The sequence below is a fragment of the Diadema setosum genome, chromosome 22 (genome assembly GCF_964275005.1).
Source record: "Diadema setosum chromosome 22, eeDiaSeto1, whole genome shotgun sequence".
NCBI lineage: Eukaryota > Metazoa > Echinodermata > Echinoidea > Diadematoida > Diadematidae > Diadema > Diadema setosum.
Genome location: NC_092706.1, coordinates 7,516,508 through 7,540,981, shown reverse-complemented (window position 1 = coordinate 7,540,981; position 24,474 = coordinate 7,516,508). Strand labels below are relative to the sequence as shown.

At 37.8% G+C, this 24,474-nt stretch overlaps 1 protein-coding gene across 1 annotated transcript in view; it reads left to right on the top strand.

Moving 5' to 3' along the window:
* The window catches only part of LOC140245591 (thyroid hormone receptor alpha-like), a 49,848-nt gene extending 25,937 nt beyond the window's left edge, over positions 1-23,911 (top strand). Inside the window, exons 5-9 of the mRNA XM_072325156.1 lie at positions 9,504-9,712; positions 16,859-16,984; positions 21,538-21,796; positions 22,309-22,436; positions 23,383-23,911. Coding sequence (XP_072181257.1) covers positions 9,504-9,712; positions 16,859-16,984; positions 21,538-21,796; positions 22,309-22,436; positions 23,383-23,505 — 845 coding nt within the window. The 3' untranslated portion in view covers positions 23,506-23,911. The remainder of the gene's footprint in view (positions 1-9,503; positions 9,713-16,858; positions 16,985-21,537; positions 21,797-22,308; positions 22,437-23,382) is intronic.
* The last annotated feature ends 563 nt before the right edge of the window (positions 23,912-24,474 follow it).

The window sequence follows — 24,474 nt, the reverse complement described above, 5'->3', positions numbered from 1 at the left end:
CAGCTAGCTGATGTCTTTGATGTTTGTAGCAGGAGATGAAAAGGGTAAGAGTGGGGGCAATTAGATGGGGATTAGCAGTGTATTGAACCACATTGAGGCATGAGGTCACGATAATGTAACAAAACGGTTGTCCCCCTCCCCCTCAAGCTTTTGTTGGTCAGTTGTTGTTGATGTTTTCGACTGGTGGGGTGGGGTGGAGGGGGCTGGAATTAGGAAAAGAAATCCTGAAAGCACAGGCTGTCAGAATCCTGACAGGTATCTTTGTGTGAGTCTGCAAGGAGCCGCGATAATAAGGTGAGGTCAAAAACTGGACCTTCAAAGGGATGTGAGAAGAATTAGAAAATAACTGCACTCATATGAAAAGTAGAAACCTTAAGGAACTGATCACGTGGCAGTAGGGCGAGTGTTTCTTAAAGACGCTAATTCTGAAGGAAAGATGATTTGCAAAAGTGAAAACACATTATGGGTGCGAACATTATACATTGCAGAAGTCCTTCTACATAAGTGCACTAAATGCTCTGTGTGACTGCAACTACTGCAGAGCATGACAACACTTCTATAGAAAAACTTGACAACACTACTGTAGAAAAACTTGACAACACTACTGTAGAAAAACTTGACAACATGACTGCCTTCATGTTCTTGTTCCTGAAGCCATGAGAGACACCGGCAAAATGTGATCAAATTAGAAAGTTTGGCATATACAGCAGCTGCATAGGCTAAAGCATTTGATAAAAATGTGGTAAGAACCAAATGTTCCTTTCATTGATGTTATATACCTCACTGAGGAAAACATTTTCCATAGAAATATATTAAAAGCTACTAATTTTAAATTACACAATCATTTCTATGGATGTAAGTAAACCACTGTGATTTACATTATGTATGTCAGTTCGGAGTCCATTGGGGATATTTAAAACTGGAATTCTGCTCATAGAACCTTACAGAGTAGGCCTAGTTCACCACTCATATTTGGATGTGTTTTCTTAATCTATGCAGAAACAATGTTGTACCCATGAATGTAGAAAAAGGTTTCATTATCTAAAAAGATGTATTTCAGCAGAAATATACAACCTAATGAACCTCACCGAGGCTGCATTGGCTCATCAGTTATAAAGTTTCTACAACTGATTTTAGTGTCATGATATGCTGATGATAGTAATGGCGACGAGTACATCATTATCATCAACAACAACAACAGTAATGATATTAACAACAAAAACAACAGTAATGATAATAAGAAAAACAATAACAATTATAGTAATGTCTTCTTTATCCAGGGTAGCCTCTTCAGTGTTGCCACTGCTCTACTGGAGAGCCCTGCCAGTTTTATTACCCTTATGTCTTGCCAAGAACCCATTTATATACCTGGGTCGAGAGGGACATGGTGTACATGTATTATATTGGATGTAGATTAATTTATGATATAAGTTCACAACTTTATCTGTCACGCTTCAAACATAGGTTGAATGTTATGCACATTTACTGGAATTGATATTTTCTTAAAGCCTACTTTTGCTTGATTTTTTGAATGAGACCACTCCTGATATGATGGAGAATAAAAAGGAGAGAAAAATTTGAGAAAGGACAGATTTAGAATGCAATTTAAATTAAGATAGATTTCTGTCACTGTCAGCAAAGATAGGAGCAGAGTACTCATTTTTTTTTTTTTTTAAGGTACAGTCAAGCCGTACCTAGGTGGGTATTTGCACATTATTTACTTTGTGTGGGATTATTTTGTGTAACATTTTGACCCAAATTCACGAAAGTGGTACAATCTTGTCCATGGTTTTAACCATGGACAAAGACCGTGGGGCGCCAGGAGTCGCATAGAAAATTTTAAGAAATCAGTCATTTCGTTGACGAAATGACAAGATTGTAGCACCTTCGTGAATTCGGGCCTTTGAGGTTATTTAGAAAGAAATGAGTGGAATTAGGTGGATAGGGCTACAAAAGATACATTCTGATATATTTTTGTTTGTGCAAACAAACATTTTCTGTGGAGATAAGTGGCAGGAGGTATTAAAAGGACACAGATATTATAATATGGATCCATTTTTATCATCTTTTTATTTCTGAGTTGAAAATCGAACAAACATATTTTGACGTCCTTCTGGTGCTCAGCCAAGTATTAAGGTAGCTTAATCTTTTGAGCGAAATGTTTGTTTATCCTTATGATAAATTAAATTTTCGTTGTATTGAAGTACCTTGAAGGTTTTATGTATAGAGTATGATATGATAGAAAAAAAAAGATTGCAAAATATGAAAGTAGTAGAGGTGATTTTTTTGTTGGATTTTCCCAGTAGAATGATATTTTGAGACTCACGTTTGAAAAAGGAAAACTTGACAAAAGAAAACTCTTGAAGGAGGAACTTCAAAGGAGGCACAAGCAATCACCAACACTTTTGTCCAAGCTGAATTTTTGCTGATAGAAAAGACGTAACATCCAAACAGACATACAAAAGCATTCACCTTGCCTCACTCGATTAGATGGAGTGACCTTTTGCGATCAATAATTCCTTTCAGGGATTTGCTGGCCACACCTTTTATCGGCAGTCCCCGCACTGTCACAAACACGGCTGAGTGTTTGAAGTCGCCGCCTGGGAGCCGTCTTTAATGTCTTTTTAAGTCAAACGTGAGGTCACAGAGAGTCCCAATGTTGCAGGTCTGTGAGGACGACGTCCTCTAAAGGTGAGGACAAAAGGTGATCTGTCGGGATGATGAAGATTCTTAGCCAAACCAAGAATGAACGAGATTATCTTGAGTGGCTCTCAAGGAAAAAAAAATTGCAATATGTTTGGAATTAGTTAGATATGATGTCCTTGAAGATATGAAGGGAAAGATTGAATTAATTTTGTTGTTGCGACCATATTTCTGAAATTATCATAGAATATTATTGTCTTCCTCCATAACCATTTGCTGGAAATCAGTTTTTCCTGAACTAAATTCATTTTGTATTAATTAGATAGATATATCAGCAACCAGAATAAATGTGTTTAAAAGTAATAAAGACCTTATTTAATTCATACGGACACTCAACTCACAGTTGACACATTGTATAGCAACTGCTCTGTTTGTCTATACACACATACATTATAGATACACATATACACAGTAATACATATTAGGGGCCTATGGCAAGGCTTGACACTAACCTTTTCTTTTGGTGGCCGAACAATGAAAATCAGTGGCCCAGTTGAGCCATCAAAGTGTATCCTTTCTTTAATAAAAAGTGGTGGCCCAACACTTATTTCTGGTCTGCAGGCATGGGCCACTGCCAGGGCTGCACATTAATCCATTCTTCTTTTTTTTTTTTTTTTACTGCACTGACAGTAGGTACCCAGTTTCTCCACTTTTTACTGGTCTATTCCTGAAAAATTTATTGGTTCAACAGTGATTTTTACTGGTCAGGGACCGTCTGACTAGTGCCAGTATGCAGCGTTGGCTAATGTCTATCCCTACATATGGTTAAGTTTATCTACTAGATAGCTTGATAAGGACGACTCTGTGGAGTACATAATGTAGTAAGTTTCATAATTTGCCGGTAGTTTAAAGGTACTGTTTACCATTGGAAGCAGTGATTAAAAAAAAAAATGTTTGAGTTATCACATTTGATGTATATGTGTAGGTCAGTTGTATCATAAAAATCCCATTATAAAATGAACAAATCTACTTGTTGGCATGCTATTAAACATCAAGAACATGAACCTGCACCATAGACACAGCTTTTTAATATCAACAACAGCGTCAGTGGCATTTTCTGGATATCACTGACTGAGTGATACTTCTGTAAAGTAATTTGACAAATACTTATTATATTCTGCCTGCTGGAGCAATTCTGTGAAAAGATGGCATGAGAAAATATGATTAACAAAGATTATTTTGATACTAGTAGAATAGTCATTTTTTCCCCCACTTTGTAGGCCATTGTGCTGTCAGCAGGTTTTTATTGATTTTTTCCTTTAATTCATTGTGTGTTTTATATTTCTCACTATCTGGAATATTAAAGTTAGCTAAATAATATATATATATTTTTTTTTAACCTTTTTAGAAATACTTTTTGTTGTACCATTACTGTTGCTTAATATGAAAAAAAAAAAAATGGAAGTGGGAGTGAATACTAATGTTTGCAAACCATTCAGAGTTGTAGAGCTTTTCTCTAAGGACCTCTGAGCCAGATGATGCAGGTTTCATAATGGGATTACTTCAGAAAAAAAAACTCCCAAACCAACTAATCTTGAGAGATCGTATACATTAACATATTGAAGATGTTTGCCTTATTTTTAACCTAAGAACAAAACAATTGAGACAGGAGACTTCTTTAATTTCAGTCTGACAGTTACAGTGCTACTGACTTTAAATCAATACTGTGGGAGTTTTTAGTCTGATGGCCTAAGCTGAAGGTGATCTATTTCCTTGAATGAGCCTTGTATAATGACCAGGAAAGGAATGAAGCCACTGCAGGCTGCTGGCTTACCTCTACACCCACAGAATCCTTGCAACGAATGAATGAATGAATGAATAGAGGGCGATTGCCAAAGCAAGGCCAGACGGTGTCCTGAAAGGATTAAAATCTTGAGGACAAGACAAAGAAAGGGAAGGCCACTAGTAAGCTGCTATTGCCCAACCAAGGGTTATTTGTTTTTTAACTTTTTTTTTTTTTAACCAAGCAGCCATCTTTCTCCCACTCACTCCCTACTGCTTGCCCCTTCCATATTATTTCCTGCTCTTCTTGGTTTTCATACCTCACCATTCTCCTCATAAATGTAGTTTGTCTTTCAGCTGGGAAAATTCAATTAAACTTGGATGAAAACCAGGGAAGTTATAAAATTGTCTCTAGGTTTTGCTACTCATTGCAAAACAGTTCTTCACAGTTGGATGTGAGTTTGCAAATGAGTGAATTGATGATGTCATCACCTTACAATATTCCGTTCATCATGGTAAAAAACAAGTGATTTGAATTAACTTTTTCTACTTTAAATAATGATCAGTCAGATATAACAGCATAATAGGATTTGTGAATTGGCATAATTGTATTTGAACCTCCCCCCCCCCCCAAAAAAAAAAAGATTTTGAGAAGATGACATAATCAAACAATAACTCAGAAAATTACATATTTGCATATTGATATTGACTGATTCCAGAACTGTTTTGTGAAACCTATTGAAACTCACAAAGTCATAACTTAACCATTTTTTTTTCCAGTTTTGATCAAATTTTTACTATTGTGTTTGAATAATTATAATCTTTTATGCTTTTTTCTCAGGTAAGTTTTTATCTGGTCTGGAATTTTACTTAATAATATATTAAAGTCAGCCTGAAGATGGTGTGTGAATGCACTTGAAGAACTTCTATATTTTCACCAGTATTCCGTCCAGTGTCTATCATTTCGTTTTCACAGTCCCCCTCCCCTACTAGACAGGATGAATGCCCCCCAACATATCTCCAAATATTCTGATCTACTCTTTAAGACTTTAAGTCAATTTAAGAAGCATTTGTATCGATAGAGCCTCATGGTCAGACTTTTCTTCAATGAAAAGAAATCAATTATAGCATAGTTCTTTTTTTCTTCATCAAAATTTGTGAGAGAAGAGGACACTGTGAGAGGAAAATATCGCCAAGGATGCCAGTGACAAAAGAGCCTGTCCTCCCTCGATCCTCCCTTGGCCCTGAGTGGGTATAGAGGATGAGCACACGTGTCAATAAAAGCCCATCACAGAATGGGCGAGGCTCCACTCCCCATCCTTACTCCGCCCCTATTGTCCCGCCGGACAATTTAAGAATCGGGGAGAACAATCGGGAGGGTGTTTACATGCGGGTTGTCCTCGCTCCCTCAATGCGCTCGACTTCGCTTGTTTTCCTCCCCTCATCATGTCTTTCATAAAGGTTCGTCTTAGGTAGATCCTTTTCAAAAAAAAACAGATGGATCACAACGCACAACGCTCTCCTTGAAGGCCAAGTGAAAGTAAGGGCATGTGAGGGCATCCACTCCTGTCTAGTGGTTTACGGTCCGCTGTATTTTTCTGCCCCCCTCCCAAATTGGAGAACATCACCCTATAGACCGATCCGATCCGATATGGCAGAACATCCGGCATTTGCAGCAGTGTTCCAGTTGCGCATATGAAGAGTGTGTTCGCAAAAACCGATAAGTCCATATTTGCCAAACGGAGATATTTGCGATTAAAGGTCAAGAAAAATAAAGAGAATAATAAGAAAATTTTTGCTTCTTTTGACCATAACTTCAAAAATGTACCTTTATATGTAGTGACCAATATATCATTTAAAAGGTATTATTTTGTACTTTATGACAGAGACCGTACTTCAAAATCTTCAAAAATGGACTTATCGGTTTTTGCGAACAAACTCTTCATATGTTGCAGCGGGTGCGAGCAGGTTGCCACTTATGTATCATGCATTCGCCGTAGGTGTGCACGCATAGGACACTGTAATGGCGGATTGTGCTGCCAGGCAGGATAGGTCGGTAGTTTTTGAAGCAACCAGGTTCAAGTGTAACATGAAATGAAACAACAAAAATTACTATATCTCAGCTCGACACTCGTCTCTTTTTCTCTGGTGGCCTGTTCGGGCCACTAAAATCTTTAAGTCTGAAATTTTGGTGGCCTGAAGTGAAAGCAAACATAACAATCCATTTTGACTCTATACCAAGTCGGGCCACCAACAGATTGGTAACTGTCTTGGAAATTTGGTAGCCCAACATTAGTTTTTAGTGGCTCCCGGCCATAGCTAACGTTGAGTCCTGACTGTAGTTGCAGATACAGACATGCTTGAGTTCTATGACACAAAAGTGAATTTGTATTGTATTCATAGTCCTGAACATTTTTATTTTTGTGATCATGTCTAAATCTCCTGCTCCTTAGGTATCCAGTGCATATATATTTATCAATTGGAAATGACAAGTAGAAATTACTGACAGTCTGTACCTATTAGAATAATTTTAATCCTTGTGGCAAATCTCAATTATAACACACCAAGCAGGTACCAGTACTAAAAACACAAAACAGTATTAAGCAGTCATATTTAGAACAGATTCACTGTGCAGATTAAATTGATTTGCCTCCATGAATATTATCATTTCCTTCATATTATCAAGAAAAACAATGCTGTAAATTAAAGTCAATCAGTTTGCCTGTTTTCAAGTGTGCCCACTGTTAATTTTAAGTATCACTCAATAAAATTGGTCAATTGTCTTTGCGTTATATTCTTGTATGAAAGAGGAATGCAGAAATAAAATGTGATATTAAAATCTAATCAAAATCAAATAAAAAAAAAATAAATTCCACCAAACATATTCTCGAATCATGTGACATAACAAAAATAAATTGTTGTCATCAATTGATGACAAGTACCCCTGCCCCTTTGGGACATGTTGGATTTATCCCTGGACTTCATTTTCTGGTACATGTTGGCATTGCTATTGTTCACGTGGAGTGAATGAGTTTTGCTAAATTGTAGTCCGCTTTATTTGCAGAAGAATTTGGTTCTTGAGGTCAACACCTCTCTTTTACATGACAAGTAGATGACAAATTAAAAGGGAGACAGAAAGATATATTGATTTAGAGGAAAAGAGACAGAAAGAGACAAAGAATGAGAGAAAGAGATATTGGGAGAGAAGAGTAAGACAGGGTTGGTCAAATAAAGATTTATCCGTGGTCGTACTAGAGCTCATCTTCTGGTCAAAGCGATAATTTGCTTTGTTTGCCGGTGACAGCAGGGGAGCAACAACCTTCCCCATCAACGGGGCTTGTTCCATTAATCTTTAATAAGTGCTGCCACCTTGTGAATGTCACAATCCATTGTTGCTACAGTCACGTTCGTAGAGAGAGCTTTCGCTGTGTGTAATTTAAAGACCACCTAAAGTTTTTTTGAGGGACACACCCCTTATGATTGAGGAGGAAAAAATGCAGCAAAATTTCATCTGCAAGTCATAATGAATCAGGCCTTCTGTTGGAATTACATGTACTTTGCAACAAGACATGAGTTTGCTTACATTGTATTTTGTATGCCAAAGGGAGAAATGAGTTTATGTTTACAAAGTACATGTATCCTTCCAAATGAAGAACACTTTTTTAGAAAATTGAGTGTGAAGTTTAGATTTTCCTAAGTGTGTGGTCAATTCATCATCAATGCGCCCTGTACTTAGGTGAATCGAGAGTACTCAGTGCTGTTATGTGACCCAGCATCTATGGATTTTCCATAGACCTGCAAATGCAGTAGCAGTCCACTCAGTTGCTTTGGGATTTGGACAATATACCTGTTCATACGCCTTTTTCTATATAACTTAAGAGTTTAGAAGCATGAACTATTACTGTGGCATTATAGCTGTTTTTTGACCATCTTTTGTTTCCTTCAGTATGAAATTGATTTTTTCCCCACTTATAACACATGAGGTGTATTAAAGTGAGAGGTATGCATTGTAAGCTGTTTAGAAATTTTGAAAACATTCAAAAGTTACTTTGATACTTTGACATTGTTTAGAACTGAAAATTGTTAATGAGCAAACCAATTTTAACTATAGCCTGATTATCACTCTGTAGTGGTTACTATGGAGGTTGAAAATCCACTTTTTGTTCCACACACAAACAGTTACTTAGTGCATTTGAATATTCTTTTCTTCAAATGATGCCCCTTTTGCCTAAGATTTCTGCATGTTTGATTTGCCAGTGTTTGTTTTGGTGGGTTAGAACAGCTAATTCTGATGAATTATATATCATTTTTAAGCTATGAATCTTTGATCTTTGTCGAAATCCTTGTCTTGGGGTAATCTACCCCCTTCTTTCCTGAAGAGTTTTTGAAAAATCAGCTTTGTTTATCCACTTAACTAGTATTCAACCCTGCTCTTTACAAGAAAAGTAAAGAGGATTCTTTTACATGCACAGGACAGGGCCTAGCTGTCCTCCACATGGGACCAATAGCTTTTTTGAAGTCTTTTCAGAAAGACATGGCAGCAAGGATAATGTGCCTTGCCAAAGGCACTACTGGTAGTCTGGGATACAACCTCATACTTCAATGGAAGCCTGTGATCTTCTAGGCGTGGTCTGAAAGGCTCAGCCATTAATGCTCCATAGTTTTTTTCTCCCAGAAGGAAAACAAAAACAAAAACTTTATATTATTAAGTGACTTGTTGTTTTTTGTAATGTAAGATTACATATCGCTGTAGGGGCAACATAACCTCACATCTCAGAAATGCCATGTTCAGGAGAGGGAAAAAATATGGCTACCGAAGCACTGTATCAAATGGCATCACCTTTCCTTTGACATGGCAGCTTATTTTATTTATTTTTTTATTTTTATTATTGGGGGGGGGGGGGCAAGGGTCAAGACAGCTGGGAGTTGGACAGGATATTCCATGTAACTGATTATCTGACAATTTATCCAAAATCCTGTTTTTCACGAAGATTTGAGATACAAGAGTTTGATTCCCCTCCCCCCCCCCCAACAATGCTGATGAGTCATTAATTTGTCTTCACACTTTTGTTTCCCAGTCGTGCTGAACGAGAGCCAGCGGAAGGCGAAGCGCCAGCTGATCCAGGAGAACCGCGAGAAGCGGAGCCGGGAGGAGATGCTGAGACAGAACGGGATGGTGGCCGGGAGCCAGCTGACGGCCCACGAGGAGGGCCTCATTAGGGCCATCGTGGTGGCCCACAAACAGACCAGCCACATGTACCGACGGGAGTCCAGCTCTGAGGATGAGGTATGGTGAATTGTCCTCTTCGGAATGATGAAATAATTGTGACAATAAAGACACTAGAAGTAAAAGTCATATATATCTATATATAGTATATATATATATATATATATATATATATATATATATATGTATAATTTATACATGCATTCAATTTATGGTTTGACTTTACTATTTCATTTCTTCTAAAATGCACACCCACATGTATAAAAATTGTAAAAACAAATCAGAATCAATTGAATTCTGAATGATATTGTTTGGTAAAATGTGCAGTCGAAGAATTCATCAAAATCTAACAATGCCTTGACCTTTCATGTTTTATGAGAGAGAGAGAGGGAGAGAGAGAGAGAGACAAAGAAAGAGAAGGAGAAATAAAGATGGAGGGATGGAGAGAAGAATGAGATAAAATGATTGAAAGAGAGCAAAGAGTATGAAAATTTGACAGCAAACATGAGAAGCTCAATGTAATTTCGCTCTTTGAAACTTGTGGCAGTTGGGGCATACTGAACTGTGTTCACATCTACTGAAGAAAACACACAGTTTGACTGACCTGGACCCCATTTCATAAAACGTGTTATCAATAACAAGTTACAGTATTTGTTATAAACTACTGAAATCCTTGCCTCTTATTGTCTGAGAGCAAATTTGTCATAGAAATGTGGCAGTTGTTACTGATAACAAGTTTTATGAAAAGGGACCCTGTTGAATGTTCTGTTGGAAAATAGCGTTGGGATTTTTTAATTTTTTTTGTGCAATTTTAGGCATTGCCCAGACTGAGCAGCACTGTTTTGACAGTACTTTTCAGTTACTGTATAAGCTGTTATTTTTGTGAGTGTTTGATTTTTGGTGAATTTCACAAATCATTGTTGGTTTGTGAATGTAACGACTCACGAAAATGTTGCCGTGTGCAAGGGTGATAGTGCATTTACAATAACATTTGTGTCACTTCGTGAAAACAGCATCTTTTGAAAATGTCTGTGACCTTATTCGGGGAAATATCTTTTTGTGAAAATAATGGCTTATACAGTACTAGTGTACCAGGAAGACTGCATCCTGCTGTATGACAAAATTAAGCCCCCCCCCCTCCCCCCCCCCAAGGAAGGGGCATTAAAGAAAGAGATAAGGATATGGTACGAAGAAATGCAAACCACTGGGTAATTTCAAGTTCGGTGCTATTGCTTGACTGTGCTAGTGCTAGTGCTATCTTGGCGCTAGCACTGGCGATAAAACCGAACTTGAAATCAGTTGGTGTTGGGAGGTAGACCTCAAAGTTGTGTTAGCAATTTGTGCTGAGTCCAGTGTTAAATGTTTTCTGCTGAACTGAGCTCCACCGTTTGTGTTAGCAATTTACATGTTTTTTCCCCCATTGGCCAACATCTGCCCCCCAGGAATTATCATTTTCTTCATTTCAATTTTGGTGCTCATGTTATGATTGCTGTGTGAGACCCAAATTTACATCCATTAAAGTAGATGCATGCTGTACTTGCAAAGCCCATGTTAATATAATGGCTGCCAATGCAAAACATGGCTACTTTAGAATCTGAGCCTGGGAGCAAAATTAAAGGCATAATTTACCATTTGAAGATGAAACAAAAACCCGTCAGTAGTGCTTTAAAATAGTTCTAAAATGTGAGTTAGGGATACAAGCAACCACTAAAAATTTGAATCCCTATAATCGATGTTAAGTATTGTTAAATATGCAAAATGTGAACAATAGATATAATAAAAATGTTTCTAGACTAAATTGTCTATAGTTAATGTTAAATATTGTTAAATATGCAAAATGTGAACAATAGATATAATAAAAATGTTTCTTGACTAAATCGTCTATAGTTATGGTTTATTGAGAAAAATACTGATATCTCCTTATATTTTAGGCTTTATTGCAAAAATGTTATATGGTGGGATGTTTTGTGATACAACAGACCTACACATATGCATCAAATGTGATATCTTAATTTTTTTTTGATCACTGCTCTCAAAGGTAAACAGGACCTTTGGAAAGATCATTTTGTTTTGGAAAAGGGAAGAAATTTGTGGCATATTAATCTGTCTTCCTCATCATGTGTCTAAAACTAAGCATTCATGACTACATCTTTGAATATTTGACTATAACTGCGCTATCGTTTTTTTTTTACGTTGAGAAATTCAATTTCATCCAAATCCATTCACATTTTTTTTTAGTCATTTTGCAAGCAGACATGCAAACAAACAGACAGACCAACAAACCAACACCAGCTAAAACATAACCTCCTTAGTGGAGGTACAATGTAATAAGGATTCTTTTGGAACTTTGTATGTTATGTTCAAATGAGAAATGGACAGATATAACCCTGATGAGAATTCTCTTTTGAGTGAAAAATGGTAAGATGAAAATAAATCCTGTAACACCTGAGTGAACTATAGCTAAGTGACTCCAAAGACTTCAAATATTTGTAGGCATCTAGAAAAATCCATTGTTGTATTGCAACCGTGGTTTTACTCTCATTGCACTGCAGAATTGTAATGCAGACCAATAATATGCCATTGTAGGATCTTTACTTCCGCCTTTGTTTGGAAAAATATGAAAATATTAATCTGTGACAAAGTGTTTCGATTCTAAATTCATTGAGAAAGGAATATATATGGGGGGGGGGGGGGCTATCCATGTGATAAACAATAGGGAGTTTAAAGGGGATGGCTAGTAACTGATCAGTGGGAATCAGTGGGAATGCTGGAGGATGATTGTTCCAATCCTTGTGGGATTCATTTAAGAGTACATTATATATCTACTGTTACGTGAAAATTATTTGCTTCAGAATGGTCTCATATTCAAGTAATGTGCAGTTTAATGTTTCCAGGTTAGCGTGCCTGGTCAGTGACGGGGCATTAATCTGCACATTACTTGAATATGAGACCGTTCTGAAGCAAATAATTTTCACACAACAGTAGATATATAATGTGCTCTTAAATGAATCCCACAAGGATTGGAACAATCATCCCTCAGCATTCCGACTGATTCCCACTGATCGATTACTAGCCATCCCCTTTAATGCACATTTTTGGATCAAAGATCGCTTCTTTGGAATGGCACAAGAACATCTTGCAAAACAATTTTGATAGTTGCTTGTGGTCAACCGTTTTTATAGGCCATCATTTCACTCACCCATAGTTCTCTGATGCTTCTTTTGAAATCAGTGCTTAGATTCAGGATTATTCTTACCCCTCTTTTTGTAAATTTTCCTGTGTAGGTCACTGGTAAGTGAAATATTTCTGAAATATTTGTGGATTTGTTCTCTAACTCATCAATCCATCAGCTGAAGCACCATGTGTGTGACATAAGTCATGACCAAGGTTTGCATTATGGTCAGCCAGAAACAATAATAATTCCAAGGCAACAGAACGAGAAAGTCAAGTCATCCCTGAAATTTGGCAGAACAATTTCTAGAAACTGACCAAGACCCACTGGTGGTGTTTCCATACAACTGTTGCGTTGCCAATTTGATTTGTCGTCGGTACACAGATGAATGGCAATATGAAGGGCATGGTAGTCTAATTTGTTACAGCCACTCTTTTTTTTTGTTTTTGTTTTTTTTGGTGTTGGTTTTTTTAACAGGAAACTTTTTTTTTGTGTGGAAATGTTCAGATCCGATAGTAACACAGCCTTTTCCTTTATATAGGCTTTGTTTTGCGTTGTCTTTTGAGCTAAACAGATCTCCCTTTCTAAAAGTAGCATATGAAATGGTCTCATATGCATGAAACATAACAAAATTGAAAGTTAAGACCAAACTGATCACTAAAGAAAATTGATGTTCATTCTAACACTCTCCATACCTCCTCCTGACAAAAGAGAATGATTGTTGGAGTTGATACAAGCTATTCAAGTACATTATTTTTTATGCTAACACACATGTATATACAAGTCTGCAATATAAATATATGTTTGTATATATGTGAATATATAAGCCTACACACATATACAATTGTAAGTTGTATGTCTTTTATAGCTTAGTCATACTCAGTGCATGAAATTAAAAGCTAACTTGTGCATCACAAGGAATGTGGGTGAATTAAAGGTATGATTTCACTGTCCTTATCTCCAAATTTGTTTTTAAATCATTCTTTCAACCTTCATTTGAGTTAAGTGCATGTCCAATTCCATCTTTCACAATGATACGCCTGGAAAATGGCAGAGAAACTTGAAAAAAAAAATGGCATCTTTGGATGGGCATTTAAGAAAACAATGCTTCGATATTGACAATTGACATAATTTCATGTGCTTAAAATGAAATCTTGAATAAAAAATTTACATTGTACAAGTACTTCAAAAAAAAAAATATATACGTATATATATTTTTGTTAATACTAAATTCACTATGTGAAGCATGTTGTGCTGAATAATATTGGGTCTTGTTGGGAGACTACGCGTAATGACCAATGATGGTGAGGAATTCCTGGACTGGCCAGTTCAGGCCAAGGACTTGTGACAAGTGGCAGTGCCAATAAAATGCCATAAATCATACCACATGACTCCCTTAGTCCATTTATGTTGTTAGTTCACATACCAGCAGAGTATTGATATTTACAGTAGCCACCACTTAGATGGGACACAGCAGGAGTAAGACACCACTTAGATGGGACACAGCAAGAGTAAGACCTGTGTTGCAATTAGGCAGACGGATGCTGTTGAAAGGAAATTTGAAACTTCGCCACCCATGTACCAATACTACATGATGATAAATTTATTGGCCTTCATATCACATTATAACTTTCACACACACAGACAGCAACAACACACAAGCTTCTTCTTCACCATGCCCTCTGTCATTTCATGTGGCTTGGGTACTGTAAAATCAGAATTATTTGCAGCATACTTTTGTAAATTTGAGCCAATATGGTATTTTTCATGGCATGATAATTTGCCTCTGGCATTCAATGTATTGTGTAGACAAAAAAACCTTTTGGATGCATTTTACTTTTGCGAATGCTGGCTCCTGTCGAAAATGTCTGGATTTACAGTACACTGTTTTCTCTCATTCGAAACTACAGTAGCTTGTAACAGTTGAGAACGGACGAACGGCAAGGGATGAGTGTGCAACCTAATGGCATCAGACGCCAAGAGGTCTTTTCAAACTCAGATCTGCCTCACCATACTAAACTATGCATTGATGAATGATTTGTGAAACATGCATGTTAAGTATATTAACCTTCCAGCTGTCTGTGGCATGTAGAATCTTGAGTGCCATGGTGGAATATACATGTAAACCTAAGCTGGGGCTTTCCTGAAAAGCTGAAACTCTATTTTAACAGAACCTTTCAAACTAGAGTTACTGTAACAATGTCCAGGTGGTGTCTGGGTAAATTTTTATTTTTTTAATATATATATATATATATTTTTAAATCCTGCCTGTTAAAATGGTCCCTGCAAAATGTTGCTTGGACATTGTCGTGATAACACTTGCCAAATTCTACACTGGCCAGCTAGGGTAATTACCGCTACAGTACCCCAACAACCCTTCTATTAGAATGCAACTGCGGTAACACTCCTTTGATACACTCAACACGCGTAAGCGCAACATTGCAGACAGTGAATGATTGACTTGCCCTGCATTGATCACATGTGAGGATTGTGACCACTGATCTCTATGTACATTGTAGTTGATATTTTGTCACCCACTGTATTGTTCTCCACTAGAAGTTGGTTTTACAAGTATGCAAAGTTTCTATTTTGTTCAAAACTTTGCTGACATACATCCTCTCTAATGGATGTCTCTTCCTGTGAAAGTGGTCAAAATTATGTGCCGTGGAAATATTTTATGATATTATGTGTCTCATTTAGATGGTGCATGCCCTCCCCCTTCTTTATCTGGCTCCCATTTAAAGGGTGGTGACTGCACCTCATAATTTTTCTTCACTGCCTGCATGCCAATAGCACCAGCCTCTATGGGATATAGTAGTGGATGCAGTGAGCATTTTTCCTGGAGATGGACATGTATTTCAGTACTTTAATTTAGGTGTCCAGAAAGCCTGGAGTCTTTATTTTTCAGAACAATATGATAAGAATGTTTGTAAAGGCATTACAATTATATGGATAGTCATATCATATGTTTAGATACTTCTGTCAAAATATAAAACATTTTTAGGATACTGAAAGAGGTTTTCACTGTAAAAAGTCACCAACTTCTGTAAAAAGTCACCAACTTTATAAACTGAGCATATGAAGACCAAATGAAGGGTTTGTTTGCAAAAACCGATAAGTCCATTTTTGAAGATTTTGAAGTACGGTCTCTGTCATAAAGTACAAAATAATACCTTTTAAATGATATATTGGTCACTACATATTAAGGTATATTTTTGAAGTTATGGTCAAAAGAAGCAAAAATTTTCTTATTATTCTCCTTATTTTTCTTGACCTTTAATCGCAAATATCTCCATTTGGCAAATATGGACTTATCGGTTTTTGCAAACAAACTCTTCAAATGAAGACTTCAACTTGTACAAGTAAATGTAGGCGTACATAATATGTTCTGCTGTAGGAATCTATTGGAAGCCATAGAAAACCATAGTTTAGGCATGCAGATGATATTTACAGTCAAGCTGCCAATGCCCTTTAATACTTAAAACCATTTAGCACCGATATGTTTGTTCATTTGTTTGTCTTTTGGCAATGCCAAATGCCACTACATACTGAAGGAATAATAAGTGACATTGCCTGTAGTTGTGGAGAGTGAATATTCAAATGTGATTTGTTGATACATGAATGATGTATAGGCAGGCAGGAAGGGAAACCCCCAATAATTTTCATATATTATAGCCATGCCCACATTTGGACACATGTACGGACACAAACAGGCAAAAGGCTATATGAGCAGTGGTTCGTCAGAGGTTTTGATACACAAACTAGTCTTTCATCTTTTTCATTCAACATCTTATTATTCTCACAGAGCTGTAGCAGCGGATCATATCAATATCATTTCATTTAGTAATTATGTTGATGTGAATATTTATTTGTGTATGGTATATACATAAATCATGTTTGAATGTGAATATGTGTATTGGTCAATAGACTTTATTTGACTGGTTTACATGCAGGTCCCTAAGTGGTTTGTCATAGGTTTTGATACACAACCTAGTCTTTCATCTTTTTCATTCGACGTCTTGTTATTCTCACAGAGCTGTAGCAGTGAACCTGAAAACAAGAAACAGAAACTGGAGGATGACAAACCCTTAGCAGAAATCATGGCGCCCTCTATAGTCAAGGTGGTGGAGTTTGCCAAGAGAATACCGGGTTTCACAGGGGTGAGTCTCGCAAGAAAATGTGATCAGACAGACACATGTATAATATGTTTTTGTTTGTTGTTCTTGTTTTACTCTTTATCATGATGATGATGATTAGTATGTTATCATTTCTATTATCATTACTATTATTATTATAATCATAAGCATGACTGTTGTAAGTACTAGTACAAGTACTACTGCAGTAGACATGGTACTATGAAAATACAATCTCTCCTACCAGTGGCGTACCGTGGGTCACGACGTTGGGGAGGGGGGGGGGGGGGGCACCTCGTGGAATTTTCATTTCCATGGATTAACGACAAATAACTGGTAGCAACATCAGGAGAATTACATACACTGTAACAATAAATGCGAGCGAGCGGAGAGAGCGAGCTTGAAAATTTTGACATTTTACTGTGCAAAAACTGCTGTTTGTAGCTATATTTTTTTGCTTTGGAAATTAAGGGGGGCTCACGGAGGGCGCAACTTCTGGCAATTGCTGGCAGCAACATTAGGAGAATGGCATAACGATGAAATGCGAGCGAGCGAAGAGAGCTAGCTTGAAAATTTTGACATTTTACAGTCCCCAAACTACCGTTGTACTTATATTTTTTCGCTTTGGAAATTAAGAGGGGAGGGGGCGCACCGGGCGCAACTGCTGGCAATTACTGGCAACAACACCAGGAGAATGGCATAACGATTAAACGCGAGCGAGCGAAGCGAGCGAGCTTGAAAATTTTGACATTTTACAGTCCCAAAACTGCCGTTTAATTGTAGCTATATATACTTTTTCGCTTTGGAAATTAAGGGGGGCACACCGGGCGCAACTGCTGGCAATTACTAATACTGGCAGCAACATCAGGTGTATGGCCTAACGATTAAATGCGAGCGAGCGAAGTGAGCGAGCTTGAAAATTGTGACATTTTAAAGTCCCAAAACTGCCGTTGGTACCTATATGTTTTCGCTTTGGAAATTAAGGGGGGGGGGGGGGGGGCGCACCAGGCAAAACTTCTGCAATTACTGGCAGTAACATCAGGAGAATGGCATAATGATTAATTGTGAGCGAGCTTGAAAATTTTGACATATTACAGTCCCAAAACTACAGTCCCAAACTGCCGTTTGTAGCTATACTTTTTCGCTTTGTAAATTAAGGGGGGGGGGGCACCGGGCGCAACTGCTGGCAATTACTGGCAGCAACATCAGGAGTAAGGCATAGCGATTAAGTGCGAGCGAGCGGAGCGAGCGAGCTTGAAAATTTTTGACATTTTACAGTCCAAAACTGCCGTTTGTAGCTATGTTTTTTCGCTTTGGAAATTAAGGGGGGGGGGGGGGCGCCCGGTGCTCTCCCCTCCCCCTGAATCCGCCACTGGTAGTCAAGGGTGTCGGTTTATATTCATGATTGGGGAAGGATGTCCAAAATCTGCACTTTTGAGCATCCCCTAAATTGTTTGTGTTTGTGTGTGTTTTATATACATGGAAAAGTTAGGAAATAGCCCAGGTCTAGTCTTATTATGGGCAATGCAAGGCATTTTGATATAGACTAGTAGCTGTATGTAAAGCAACACTGCAAAATCAATGATCTAGCTTTGATATAACGAAGGTGTACATTCTACATCACATTGCGCAACATTGCAGCGACTCTTTTTCCTTTTTCTTTTTATGCCTCCGCCACGAAGTGGTGCCGGAGGCATTATGTTTTCGGGTTGTCCGTCCGTCCGTACGGACGTATTCGTTTACGCAATAACTTGAGTAATATTTACTGGAATTTTACCAAACTTGGTCCAAGTATGAAGTATGATAGGGCAATGATTTGATAAGATTTTGGGTGAAATCGGCAAAGGTCAAAGGTCAAGGTCAAATCATGAAATTGTATCCGTTTACGCGATAACTCAAGACTGTATGGAGCAAATTTCACCAAACTTTGTTGGAGGATGATGTATGATGGGACAATTACTTGATTAGTTTTTCAGTGAAATCGGACAGAGGTCAAAGGTCAAAGATCAAGGTCAAATCCTAAAATTTATCTGTTTATGTGATAACTCAAAACTGGATGAAGCAGCTTTCACCAAACTTGGTCCAAGGATGATGTATGATGGGACAATTAGTTGAGTAGATTCTAGTGATATTGACAAGAGGTCAAAGGTCAAAAGGTCAAGGTCAAATGCTAAAAATGTTGCTATTTCCCCCATATCTATGCAATGCCCGCAGTTATTTTCTTGAAACTTAGTGTAGACATGTACTACTGCGTAAGGATTCTCCAGAGAGAGTTTCATGTCATAAGGTCAAAGGTCAAAAGGTCAAAGGTTAGGTGAAAATGTTGCAATATCACTTTTCTCGCAAATGGTTCAATGTATCTTCATGGAACATGGTACATATGCATGTACTGACTGGCAGGGATTATCTAGGGAATTTAGGGGTCATGGGTCAATAGTCAGGGGTTCAAAGGTCAAGGTCAACTCCTCAAAATGTTACTACTGTATTTCCCTCATACATGTATACTAGGATATATGCAATGATTGCATTATTAGTTTTAAAAGTGTTTAATATATGTACATGTATTACTTGATGGAGATTCTCTTGGAAATTTCCAGCCAGAAGGTCAAAGGTCAAAGGTTAAGGGTCAAAGGTCAGGTTTAAATGAAAAAAAATATTTTGTACTGTAATTACACTCTTTCTTCATACCTTGAAAATTATACTCAATGCATAAACTTATAATAAGGTCGGTCAGAAGTCAAGTAAAAATGTTCAATTCCCCAAATATTTGTACCTGCACTCTTTAATAGACAATTATAGCAAACCCAGTTCGTGGAAAGTGAACATTCAAGATATTTCTGACAAACCTGTTATTTCGATATTTTGCCAGTTATGTGAAACTGTCATCACACATTGTCAAGACATTGTACTATACACCTATTGGGAGAATCATGCATTATGGCGGAGGCATCAGTCGCCGTAGCGACATTTCTAGTTCTTTTTTTTTTTGGCCGTTCGGATGTTCTGAGTACACTGCACACATCCTGCTTATATTCAGAATGTCAACAAGGAATCATGCTGCATCACAATTTTCTGTCGGCTCCGGGTTTTTTGAACAATGTTTCACACTATATACTTCTTTAACTATGGTTAAAAGAAATCTTAGAAAAATATCTTATTTCTTCATCACCCTTTCATGTCGATTTCAAAAGCAGTTTGCTAACCCTTGAATTACCATTACGGTATTTTTTTTTTTTTTTTTTTTAGCCAGCGGATTGCCCCCCCCCCCCCCCCCTCTGTAGTTACGCCACTGTCTTCTACATCTTTTTCCTCATAAAGAAGTTCAAATGTGCCATAAATTTGTGCTTACAGCAAATCATATTAGTATAATATCATTTATATAGTAATATGTTGATGTGAATATGGGTGTATGGGATATGTGATTTTACATGAAACAGCTGGAATAAGGATGACTTACTGGTAATCATTCCATATCTGTGTTAGAAAGCTGATGAAGCCAGCTGGGGCAGCACCCTTGTTTACTCACTGGAATGGAAAGCAAATCAGCCAGTAGATGGCGCTGTTCATTGTGGCCATTTGCTGGAGATTGGTTTTGTCTTGTTGCAATCACTTGGCAAACTTTGAGTGTATCTTTGCTTATATGACCAGAAGTCAAAGTGATGGGGTTGCAGCATTATGTTGTTGAAAAAAAAGTTGCTGTGAAGTATGAAGTTTATCTTTCATAAAAAGAATGATTTGTCTGGCTGTCTTATTATCCTCTGCACTGAATTTTATCTTTGTTTCTATTCTATCCTAGTCCTTTGTGTTCATATAAAATGTCTGTCTACTTTCTTATTTCATATACCTCCGCATCTCCCTGCCTCCCTATTTCTCACTGTTTCTTAGCTTTCATAGATATTTCTAAGACATCTACACCTGATTTTGTGTATTTCACCCCTCCTTCCTTTAACACAGACAAAAGACTTGATTCTTTATGTCCATGTTTAAGGTTTTTTATTTTGCTATGCATATATATGTATTCAGTCACAGCTGACTTGTAATGTTCAGAATTGCATGTTCCTCCATACTTTCAAAAAATATTGCAAAGCTTTAGAATTTGACTTGATTTGAACAGAAGGAAATGTGCATTATGTTTAGGTGCATTTAAAGAATGCAGATGAGTTTTATCTTCTGTTTATAACTTTTTTTTTCCTTCTGCCATTGTTGAGTGTATGCAGATATCTCCTGGGCTTCTTCCTGCTTTGACTATGATACTTTATATTCTGATGTTGTGTCTGCATGATACAAGTAAATCATTGACCCACCCTCCAGTTGTATATTTTACTTAAAGGATACTTTGTGTAACTCATGTTTGTGTGTTCCATGTATTTTCATGATACATACAAATCCATGTAAAACTGCAGAGCACCTTTGGAAAGGAGTTTTGTACAACTGAGGATTTTCCATTTATGGACAGTAAATGATATGAAGTGAATGAATGAAATGAAATGAAATGAAATGAATGAACAGGCCAACCCTGCAGGATAGCATAAAGAAAACACATAAATGAATAAATAATCTCTCCCCACCCCCTTCTTCAGCTTCACCATGATGATCAAGTCCTGCTGCTAAAGACCTGCTGCATGGAGATCATGTGCCTGCGCATTGCCCAGAAGTTTGACCCCGGCAGCGAGAAGCTCCTCCTCTCCAACGGCCTGCGGGTCGGCAAGGAGGAGCTGGAGCACGGCGTCCTCAGCGAGCTCATCGAGCCCATCTTTGACTTCGCCGTCAGCATGGCCCGCCTCCAGCTGACCGAGACGGAGATGGCCCTCCTGGCGGCCGTCCTTCTCATTGCTGGTGGTGAGTGTCCAGAGTAGAGCAGTGAGCGGAAGATTAAAGGACCTATGCCATGGCTCGACACTCGCTTCTTTCTGTGATGGCCCTTTTGGGTCACTTGAATCTTTACTTTTAAAAGTTTTGGTAGCCTGTAAAAAGAAATATATTAGAGTGCATGTGCAAGCCTCAAATATGCTCAACATAATCTTTCAAAAATCCATAAAAAAATTACAGATCACAACCAAAATTTGATCATCTGTTTTGTTCCTCGTGTCATCAACTTTTCCTGCAAGTTTCATTCAAATCCGTTACACAATTTTTGAGTTATTTGCACACAGACAAACAAACAAACAATCCCATGCAAATGAAAACATAACCGCCACTCGTGGTCGAGGTACATGTACTAATAATAGTTTGAAAAGTGTTTCCATTAGTAGCCGATTCGTTAAGAAAACCCTGAAGGTGTAGTTCTGACAGCCAAATCATGCCTCTATTTTTAAAATCTTCACATCCATGTGTGTTTGCTCCGTACCCAGATCGCCCTGGTCTGAAGGAGCCCAAGCTTGTGGAAACTCTGCAAGACAGCCTTCTGACCGCCTTCCAACATTTCATCAACGAGACAAGACCAAAGACTCCAGTCCACTGGGCGAAGATCCTTATGAAGGTACCTAATTCCTTGCAACTGAGACATGTTCAATTTATAGTTAGAAATACCGGCCTGAATCTCTTTGATAAATGACTTGAATTTCTGTTGGTGTATGCAGATATTTTCCAGACCTACATTTGTTTCAAGTTTCAAGTTTATTTTCCCCATCTCATAAAAAAGAAAGAAAATGAAATCAATGTGATTTCATGTAAGCATAACAACATATACATACAGAAAAAACAATCATTAGGAAAATAATGCAACATAAAAATCAAAATCTTTGACTCTGGTTAAGTGACGAGTGTGGAGGGGAACTTTTGGACAACTGAATGTCCAAAAGTTCACTGAATGAATCAAGCCCACTCCCGAGTACAAGCTTTGGTTTATTGACAAGGACATAAAAGTCATAAGTGATAATGTTCACAGTGTATTCAGAGATTAAAATGTCATGGAAGGTGGAATCATGTGAACAAGGTAACCGCAAACACCATATCTTGCAGTGGGTCATTCACATATTATATCAAAGCCCTCTTTTTTATTTTGAACAAATAAGCTTGTCATTAATTAATTTCTTGGTTGTTGCTATGTCCATGTATGGTGATAGCTCAGTTGATAAGTCGATTGTTGACACTGATTTTAAGTGCATATATGAGTGTAACTATGTGTATGCAAGTGAGGTAATGTATCTGTTCGTTTGGAGATCAAGGAGAAAGAGAAGAAGGAAGAAGAGGAGGAGGAGGAGGAGGAGGAGGAGGAGGAGGAGAAGGAGTTGGGGGAGGAGATGGGGGAGGAATTGGGGGAGGAGTTGGGGGAGGTGGGTTCAGAGATTAATTAGCTCTTTTTTTTTCTACCAGTAGTTAAAGTTATAGCTTCCCATAAAATGTTTTTCAAAAGTGCATTGTGTGAAAGTATACATAGAAGGCTTCCTTCAAGGTTATTTCGTCTTGACCTCTCTGTTCCCCAGATCACTGACCTGAGGACGATAAGCGCCAGACACGCCGAACACATCATGTGCATCAAGCTGGACCGGCCCAATGAAATCCCACAGCTCTTCCTGGAGATGTTCGATGACAACGCCCTCGTCTGACCAGCGGTGTCCAACATGTCCACAACAAAAGAAGAGCAAAACAAATAGAAAGAGAACAAGAAGTTCAAAGACAAACAATAAATGAAAAAGAATTGCAGAATTCTTAGCATTTCATGCTAAGTCTCCTCCTAGGGAATCTCAGGAATAACAAGTAAAACAATGGAAGTGTGTTTTTTTTTTCTCTCAAATGACTTCAGGGATGAATGCAACCTCTCAAAAACAATGATGCCAGAAGTCGTAGGAATAGATCGAAGCTGCCAGTGGAAACAAATGAGATGTCAGAGGATGGGAAAGCCATCCCTCACCAGCACTCATCGAAAGTCCTTTGGTGGTCGATGTTCTTCCGTTGGTAATTCGCAAAACTGTGAAAGCTGTCTGTCCATGCCATGAAACATCATAGCGGATTCGCCGCCAAAAAGGAATTTGGCTTTATTACAGAAGATTATGACAGGCTAGGTTCGTGCAGACCATTATCGCGAAGTCAAGTCTGAAATTTGGTAAACCGTGAGCTATGGTATTGTCTCAGCAGTATTCAAGATTTCATCAAACGACAGTGCAACAAGATGTGCAGTCTGTGATACAACGTACTCAGTTCTTGCTAATGGTGGCACAAACTACAAAGTCTGAAGGGAGCTCCACAGTAGCTGTGGGAATGCTTCTACCAAGTTATTGGAAATATTATATTATATTAATTAATTTTGTTTTGCTATTCATTGAAATGAATGTTTTTTTTTTCTTTAATCGTTTACTTCCCACACATTTCATGAGTGGTGATCATATATTGGCTAATTCTATACCACGTACCATGCGCATTCATCCCTTTTTGGAACTCAGGAATGTACAGTGTTTTTCTATGTATTTCAGTGTTTACTAGTTTCTCCTTTGCCCATATTTCACAAAAGAAAGAAGACCCCAAGCTTTTGGGGCTAATTTTCTCTCTGTTCGTTTCCATCTTATCAGCCTTTTCTT